The 9,414-nt window shown below is 47.1% G+C and overlaps 1 protein-coding gene across 4 annotated transcripts in view; it reads right to left on the reverse strand.

Annotated features, from left to right (window-relative positions):
• The window catches only part of RBBP6 (RB binding protein 6, ubiquitin ligase), a 28,153-nt gene extending 19,361 nt beyond the window's left edge, over window positions 1–8,792 (reverse strand). For 2 of the 4 annotated variants that reach the window (XM_036392704.2, XM_036392702.2), the window contains exons 1-4: window positions 8,086–8,792; window positions 2,939–3,038; window positions 1,047–1,085; window positions 372–408 (exon numbers count right to left, since the gene is read on the reverse strand). In XM_036392704.2, the coding sequence (XP_036248597.1) occupies window positions 372–408; window positions 1,047–1,085; window positions 2,939–3,038; window positions 8,086–8,251 (342 nt within the window). In that variant the 5' untranslated portion in view covers window positions 8,252–8,792. The remainder of the gene's footprint in view (window positions 1–371; window positions 409–1,046; window positions 1,086–2,938; window positions 3,039–8,085) is intronic. The other 2 variants (XM_036392705.2, XM_036392703.2) reach the window with 1 other exon arrangement.
• Window positions 8,793–9,414: the final 622 nt, after the last annotated feature.

Raw genomic sequence — 9,414 nt, forward strand, 5'->3', positions numbered from 1 at the left:
TCACTAGCTATAGACAGACAGATGTAGAACATGGCACCATGTTCAGTGTGCAAACCTCGAGCCTACAGGATCTGGAAACGATCATACATTATCTGTACAACACAGAGTCATACAGGAGAGATTCTGGCATATTCAATATGAAATACAATGCATTACTAGGCACAAATACCAATATTCACATTAGAACTCTGCAAATGATGGCATTACCCAGTTTTTACTATGCTGAATCAAATACAATGTATTTACAACATACACTAGGTTTTACTGGAAAATATATTAAGTTAGCGTTTGGCAAATTAATAAAAGGCTGCATTGTTTAGAACTAAGTGCAGTGTGTAGGAAAAAAAGTGTGAGATTGTGTTTTTACATACTGCTTTTGATGTTCCACTCACTGGCTCACTTCGACTTCTAGAAGAAGAAATAAAGGTGATCAGAATGTAAAATAAATCACTTGTACCCGACACAAGATTGCAGAACCTGAACATCACATTATGCTCCAATACTCTAGCAAACATAGACATTTATTTGTAACATAAACTGTTCTCCCTTGGTACATTTGGTGCAACTAAAAAACTCCCCCAAATCACATTTCTACATTGTCACAAATTACTCAAGACTTACAGATCTAGAACACAACAGTGCAAGAGGAAGTCATGAGACATTTTGTCTCTGCTCTTTAAGTATCAAATCCATGAAGTCTGTACTAGAATTCTGTGTTCTCAAATAATCAATCACCAAGGCATGGGGCAGCTTTGGCCAACATGTACATCCCTGGAAAGGCACACAGGTACCAGGTACAGGGCTTCAGGTTTCTGTGAAGAACAGTGATAATCTACAAGTGCAAGTTTGCTCAAGTGAAAAACACAGTCACATGACAAAGGGGCAACATAACAGTGTCAGCAGCACTGAACAGTGCTACAACAGTGTTTCTTTGTGGAAGCCCAAGCACTGTGTTCAGAGATCTACTATATTTAGCCATCAAAGTGCCAAAATATTAAACATGTTACATATGCTATATTGACTAAAAGTAGTAGTAGAAATGTCACCTGAAAGTAGTTTCTAGGATTTTGTGCGATTTAGGAGTCCTGTGACAAAAAAAAAGGTCTTAATTGCCAGAATTTGCTATAAGATAATCTTGAATACGTTACAATATTTTAGGAAATATGTATTACATTTGAAAACTTGCTGAGATTCCACATACTCGGTGGTCTGGACCTGCATGCTCCTCATCATGAACCACACATGCAGCCACTGAGAGAGCTAACAAACAATCCACGCATCATCCAAAGAGTCCCATGAGCAGAAGCAATGCAAAGGCTGCTGGGGAATTCACATGCCAATGGAGAGGCTCAGCTTCCTGCCACTGCTGAACACCCCCAGGTTCCCAATTATACCTCCTGAAGGTGAGGAGGTACACGGAAATAACTCTGGATTACCACACAAGAGTTGCTCAGCCATTCACTGCAAGGTGAGTAATGCCTTCCTGAAGGCCTCTCACCATTCCAGCAGACATTCCCCATCCCCAAACGTTAACCACCCTGCCAGTGCTTTCTGCAGTGTTTCCAGTGGGGAACAGAAGGCTCATCTGCCTGGTTAATTTTCAACTCTACCACAGCAGTGCTGTTCTTTACTGATCCCCCACAGCAGTAGTGACAGAATCCTTGCTGCCAGCTTCGATTCTCTGGAAGGCTCTACAGCACCAGGCGAGGTGCACTGGCAGGACAGCACTCAGCTGAAAGGAGCCCCAAGCACGGCTGTGTTTACAGGCACAAAGCTGTGGGGCTTTGTGCCTGGGAGGAGGGAGAGCTGGGAAGCACTGCACCAACTCCTGCAGTAACATGCCCCAAGGTTACGTGCAGAGCCACATCCATTCAGGGTTTTTGGCTTGCAAATGGTTCATGGGTACCAGGATGCTGCTGTATTGTTTGTTCAAGACACACTGTAACTCCTCAGGGTACTTTCCTGAGAACCAACATTAGAAAGACATGGCAAAACCACAAGCTAATAATATCTCCTGCTGGTGGTGAAGAGGCATGGCTTTAAGGTTGAAAAACATGCCCATTCCAACAGAGCTGATGTGGCTATTATAGATCTGGACTGTATGAAAAGATCAATGCAGCCATAATCCTGGAGTCAGGATTGCATTTGAGTCTCTGTGATTTTAATCAATACCGAGGAAAGAGAATCAGGTGTAAACCTCAGAAATACAGAACTAAAGTATGGAGCACAGATCCCAGCTCGGGTACAGACAGACTCAGAAAGGTAACCAGGACATTTGGTAATATGCTAAACTACCTCTGAGATTTGACTTTGGACAGGATTAACTGTTTACTCATGGTACTTGCACAAAAGCCAGTACCCTTTAGGGTATAGTTCTTTTTCTCTTGCCTCAAACAGATACTGTGTGTTTAGGAAACACACAGGAATCACTTAGGAATGGGACTCCTTGTTTGCATGGCTCACCAGCTGGCAACCCTTGGTCTTTCCTCTATGACTACTACATAACACCCCCACATCTGAGGCAGAAAAATACCTGTCATGTCCTGCCCCACCTCCCCCAAATGCAGGTGACAGTCTGACACCCAGAATCAAACTCTTTGAGATGTGAACAAATGCTAAGTTCATAAATGTCTACCTGTCTGTTAAAAAGGCAGACACATATTATAAGGAATCTCCCCATGAAGAGGAAGAGGAATCTCAGAAAATTTGAATCGCAGAAAAATAAACTCCAAACCAAGCTCAACAGAATCATCTCCAAAGTTACCACTGCTGGTGTATGAACACCAAAATCTAAGTCCCACTGAAAGCTACCCCATGACTACAAACACCAGCAGCAGTTTTAAGAAGCGAGTTACAGCCCCAGTGCCTCTGCAATGCTGCCAGGGACAAGGTGGGCACACCGACCCCTCCCAAAGAAGAGAATGCTTGCTGGACTTACATAACGTATGTTTTGCTGGTAGCTTTAACTCCTCCAATGGGGATTCTCCTCACAATCACCGACGAGTTCTTGGGAATCAGAGCACTATCATCGGTGTATTCTGGAAAGAACATCAATACAGAAAAGACATTAAATACATTCTTACAAATTGACTAATATGTAATTACAGAGCACTTTCGAGAACCCCTTTACAGATCTAAAAGCAACATTTTATACATAACATCAAGCTTTCATCCTCTAACACACCAGCAGCACCCGTTCAAGGAATCTTCAAGTTTGATTATCAAGCACAAGCAGCAAAATAATTTTCAGTTTTTAAAGTTACTTTGAATGCCAGGAGCAAAATGGTTTCAAATTACACTAAAGCAGAGTCTGATAATGCATGAGGTTTTTCCCTGATCTGTTTTAAGCTGGTTTTGCTTCTGTCTAGCTACGAAACCAAGAGATCTCTGGAGAAAAACAAACCAAAGCTGAGCCTCACCTGCATAAAACAGATTGTAAAGTCTGTGAGCACTTGTCCTGAACAAACCAGGCACCAGCTAAAGCAGGGAAACTCTGCAGCACTCTTGACATGCTTTCAGCTTGTTAAGTACACCTGACTCCCCTCTGCTGCCCTGCTCAGGTCTGACAGAACAGCAGAGGCACCAGCTCTGTACTTGGAGCTGCACCATCGCCAACCAGGCTGGGCAGCTGCTCAGGGCCTGACAGAGAAACGCAACTGAAAGTGGCAGCACTGGAGTTTGGAGCACAAACACCTGGGGGTTCTGAGCCTGCTTTCACAGGCAGAAGGGGCTCAAACTAAAGTGCTACCTCCTCCCTTAAGCTCACGATCCAGTCTCAATTAACCAAAGGAACACAAGTTCTTTCCACTCACTCTCTGTAGAGAAGACAGACTCAAACAAAATGACTTCTGAAGTCTTGAAAAGCCTTTGGAAAACAGCATGTGCCTGGAGCCATCCCTGCTCTGCCTGGGCCTGTACTGTGCTGTTTGTCTAAAAAGAAGAAAAGCCCCCTGACCTTTTACATAAGGCCCAAACAAAAACCCAATTCTCAGACAGTTTGAATAAACTTAAAATGCAAAGCCCTCTTCATAAGAATGGTTTTTATATGGAACTTACACAGGCTGTATATGACTAAATATTGTAAAGCACCACGAGAAGTCCTTCCCTGTGATGTGCCTGCAGTGTTACTTATTCCAATCCCTTACCTCTGCAGACTGAATTAAAGCACTGGTCTGAAACCTAGTACTGTTATGTATCTAGTCAAGCTTTGTCAGGATGAGTTTGCTTAGTGATCACACACAAAATATGAGTATCTCACAATTTATGCTCAATTTTTCAGTATATTATTCCTACAGGCAAGAACCTCCCTTAGACCAAAACACACCTAGCAGAAGACATCACTTCAACCATGAAATTAAAGTTTTACTTCTATTTCCAGCTAACAGAACATTTCTTCAGAAAACTGAGAAATCATTTAGCTGAAACTAATTCCTGATCGTTCCCCCAGGGAACCAAACAGTGAGACTCCTCTGGACTGCAGAGCACTTTAAAAGTGTGGGTGAAAGGACTAGCAGTGCCAGAAACAGCAGCTCTTACAGAAGCCACATCCTGACACAAGCCCTGGAGCTCTGCTCCTCACACAGCCACCTGCCAAAGAAGCCACATCGGGACTTTCTGATGGAGAAGGAGCTCACGCAGTGCTGAGGCTGAGACAAACACCTGGAAGATGGTGCCAGCTGCACTTCTAGAAGCCCAGAGCAGCTGTTTCTCCTTGTGCCTGTCCCTGTCTCTCCATGGCTCCCCACCTCAAGGTGAGGAGTGAGGCCAACTCCACAGAGCTACTGCTCACACGTGTCCAAGCAGAGCTCCAACAGAAACGCTCCAAGCTGCAGGCAGCAGCGTTGTTCATTCCCACTCCCATATAGCTCAAACTTGTTTTACCACCAGTGATGCCGGGAATGGCTACTGCAATTTCTCAATCCGAGCTGTGATTAAAAGCACCCAACTAACACAAAATGACTGTAAAAACAAAGAAAGACCTGGATATTAAAGCTTAGAGCAGAAGAGACACAACAGTCTAAAACTTGCTGTTTATCCTACAAGAAAATAGTAGCTTGAAAGAGTCCAGATAATGAAGTATTTCAAGGCATGAATGGAGGCAGACTAGTTAGTCAGCTGACTGCTGCCTCACACTGACACAGAAATCTGACATCAACTACTGCATTAGTGTCCACAACCTTCTTACAGCTAGGTGCAAAGAGCTCAGATTTGCTGGCAAGTTTATGCTGCTTCATACTGAATGAGCAATTTAAAACCCCCACTTTTTAATTTATCTATTATAAGAATTTCTGCTAGTCTTAATAATTTGTGTTTATGTATGCTATAAACAAGTTACTGACAAAAGTTCCCACGTTATTTTCTGGCCTGCTCTCATTCATGGTTTTATCTGCCAGCATTGCCCAAACAGCTCTGAGCACTCTGAGAGGTTTTGCACTCAGGTGGAGTACAGAACTCACCAGGAGTCCTGGGAATGCAAGCCAAGGTGTGCCAGGGCAGGAAAAAGCCTTGCTAAGCAGCTGCTGGGGTAGGATGTGCAGGTAAGAGCTGCAATGGCTGCCAACATGCCAGAACACAGGGAATTCCCTGGAACACGTTTTCTCCCTAGACAGGATTTAACTCTGCTCTTATCACCACCACTGGCTCACTTTGGGACAAGCCACTGCTGTAGTCAGCTGTGAAAGCAGCCTTGAAACTTGCAGAGTAACAGACGGCGCCACTCGCGTTGGATTTTCTGCTTCCCCCAGAGCAGGAATCCCTGATCGGGAACGAGCCGGCTCAGGAGGTCACAGAGCCCAGGGAATCTCCAGGGCACTGTTTCCACAGCACTGTGCCCCACGAGAGCCCCTGCCCTGCTCTGAAGGGATGAGTCCATCAAATCCACCAGCTCCCAATCATTAATCGCATTACAGCGCCTGCCCCTGCTGTACGGCCCTCTGGGCTCTGCTGCGCTGTCAGCTGGGGCTGAACTGGTGGGGCACTATTCTGCCTCAAAACCATTCAGCCAGCCCACACCAGTTCACAGCAAACTTTGGGGTTTATTTTCTTTGTATTTTGCCCTGTATTTTGCACATTTCCCAAGTGTTCTGTTTCAGAATGGCACAGCACAGGAAAGAGCACTCAAGAAACCCCAGCTGTGGAGCTTGCAGCTCTTCTACAATATTCTAGGAACACCTGTTACAGAAGACAAGTAAAATAATCCAGATCCAATGAAACGGAGGCGAGTTTAAAAGCACCAATCTCCAGCACCAATCTCTTCAGAGAACATGCCTTGATAGCAGGTATGGAATAGGAGCCCCATACATAAAACAGGTCCTGCCCACTCATTTTGCATTCCCAGAATCTTACACAGTCCATCAGATCCCTTCTTCCCACCCATATTTAAAATCCTGTGTACTTTTGGCCTATATTAGCAGTTCTCCTATTACTAGCTTTCCATTAGGAAAAGTAACAGATCCAGAACTGTAAAAGCTTCCAGGATCTTGGACCAATCATGGCTCACTTTGTTCTTTCCAAAGATCGTTTTAACATTTACTCAGGACTCCTGAATACACAAAGTTAAAAAAACCCAACACTTATGTGCACACATAAGAATTCCTAACATCCCACTTAGGTAGAATATCCCAGTCTAGTTGTTATTTTAATTTCTGCAGGTTAATTTAAGCATTTACATCTGATTAATAAAAACTGAGATTCACATTTATGCATGTGAACCAAAGATTTGACAGATACAGATTTTGGAAATACATTTTCTAGCTATGCTCTGCAAACCACAGAGGGATTTTTGCCCTTTCACATGGAAAACACCCTTAGGAAAGCTTCAATAAGCATCTGTATCAGTAATATAGAATTTAAAATGATGTATTTTACATAGTTACATATTTATAATTTGATACTCATTTTTTAGAGGTTAAAGTGCAACACAACCTGCCTAGCAGACCCAGGACCATCCTTTTTTAACTTCACCTTGAGGCAGCATCAGCTTCTAGTGAGGCGAAGCCCTTTCCTTCCCTGGACTCTGGTTACATGTGAAAACAAAGTAACACCCTGGTAGATCTGGTACCATGGATGCTGCAGTAATACTTTACGATGGGACATTTACAAGCATCTTTCTTCTCTTACAACTTTTAAAGGAAAAAACTACTGAGACACAGAACCACAGGGTGGGGAAAGAAAAAGGTTTACGTTGCAGGAATGAAAATACAATTCTTTTTATTTCTGAAAAGTCACACTCCGAAGTCTTTAATCACATTCAAACTTATCAGGATGGCAGATTACCAAACTGAAGCATCATAGTAACACAAGCCCATACTCACATCACAGAATCAAGCACTATTTATTAGATTTAAGAGAATTTATGACTCCCCAAAGATCATATATTCACTGTAAACATGTATTTCTTACATATATTCACTGTAAATGTTCTGCCATAAAACTTCAAGACTGCCCTGATACAGCAAGCACTAAGTGCCAGGAAGAAAAAAAAACAAAAAACAAAACAACATTAAACAAGAATGATGAAATGATGCTCAGCAGTATCCAAACTACGGTGTCTCTTGTTTGGAAAACTTACATTAACAGGAATTCCCCAGAGTAATTTTACTACACAGAACGCTGATTGTGCGAGAGGCTTTAAGGGTCTGCAGAAATTGTAACTCAGTGATACACTCGATACAAATTGTTGCTTCCAAGCACTTACTGCAAGGGGCACTTGCTTTCAATGAAAGGCGGGTAAAAAAGGCAGCAAAGCACCTTCCAATGAAGGGGGGCAAAGAGAAATTGACGACAAAGTTCAGTCATCAAACACACTTTTCTTCCCTCATTCGAATTAGCCATGCGCTATACTCCTTGCGATAACCTTCACATTTCTCTGCCAGATTTCAAAGAAAGCTGGCAGGTTTGTTATGGTCACACATCCTGCCCCCCACCTCCCCCATTTTACCTACAACTCCAAGAAACCCAAACTTTTGCAGCACCTCCGCACGCAGAACTGCTCGGAGGGTGCTGTGAGAGCAGCAGCTACAAAGGAACAGCTCCGAGCCCACAGCAGCCACCGCTCCATCACCGCTGCCCCCGAACCCCACGCACCTTCTTTGGTCTGCGCGTTGGTGATCTGCAGGTCGCAGTCGGCCGCCTTCAGCTTCTCCCGGCCCATGATCTGGCGCTTGAGGTCGCTCAGGGAGATGTGCAGCCCGTCGAAGGTGACCGTGTCATAGTTGAGCTTGGAGGAGAACTTGTAGTGCACGCACGACATGGCGGGGCGCGGGCGGCGCCCGCTCTGGCGCGGCGGGGCCGCGGGGGTCGGGCAGGGCCCGCGAGGGCCGGGGCGGCGGCGCTGGGGCGGCGAGCGGCGCTCAGAGCCCGCGGCGCTGCGCCATGGCCGGGCCGCGGCCTCAGGGCTCGGGGCTGGGCAGGCCTCAGCTCTCCATCGTGGCGAGCCCGCGGCCCCCGCCCCGCAACGACCGCGGCCCTCGGCGAGCGCGGCGCGCCCGCCCGGCTCCTGCTCTCGGCCCCGCTCGACCCGGGCCGGGCCTTGCTCGGTTCGGGCTCGGCTCGGGCTCGGCCTCGCTTGGTTCGGGCTCGACTAGGACTCGGCCCCGCTCGGCTCTGCCCGGCCCCGCTCGGTTCGGGTTCGGGCTCGGGCCCGCTCGGCCCGGCGCCGCCCCGCTCGCTTCAGGATCGGCCGCGCCCGGTCCCGCCCGGTCCGGCTCGGGCCCCCTCGGCCCAGTTCGGCCGCGATGGCGGCTCCCGCGGCCGCCCCTGCCCTCAGCGCTGCGCCGAGGGGTTTCCCGGCCGACACCGCACGGGCCGCGCGAGCATGCGCAGACGGAGCGCGTCAACCACGCCGCACGTGACCCGGCGCCGCGCGTGACACGCGATCACGTGGGCGCGGCGGCCCCGCCCCCTTCCGCGAGCGCCCCCTAGCGGAGCGCGGGGCCTGCTCCCCTCATGGAGGGAAGGGAGGGGATAGGACTGAGGTGAATATCGACTGTATAGCCCAAAAGAGTCACCGACCGGGACTGAGGTGCATATCGACCGTATAGCCCAAAAGAGTCACCGACCGGGACTGAGGTGAATATCGACTGTACAGCCCAAAAGAGTCACGGACCGGGACTGAGGTGAATATCGACTGTATAGCCCAAAAGAGTCACGGGCCGGGACTGAGGTGAATATCGACTGTATAGCCCAAAAGAGTCACCGACCGGGACTGAGGTGAATATCGACTGTATCGCCCGAAAGAGTCACCGACCGGGACTGAGGTGAATATCGACCGTATAGCCCAAAAGAGTCACCGACCGGGACTGAGGTGAATATTGACTTTATAGCCCAAAAGAGTCACGGACCAGGACTGAGGTGAATATCGACTGAACAGCCCAAAAGAGTCACGGGCCGGGACTGAGGTGAATATCGACTGTA

The sequence above is a fragment of the Molothrus ater genome, chromosome 16, assembly GCF_012460135.2.
Source record: "Molothrus ater isolate BHLD 08-10-18 breed brown headed cowbird chromosome 16, BPBGC_Mater_1.1, whole genome shotgun sequence".
In the NCBI taxonomy this organism is placed as follows: domain Eukaryota; kingdom Metazoa; phylum Chordata; class Aves; order Passeriformes; family Icteridae; genus Molothrus; species Molothrus ater.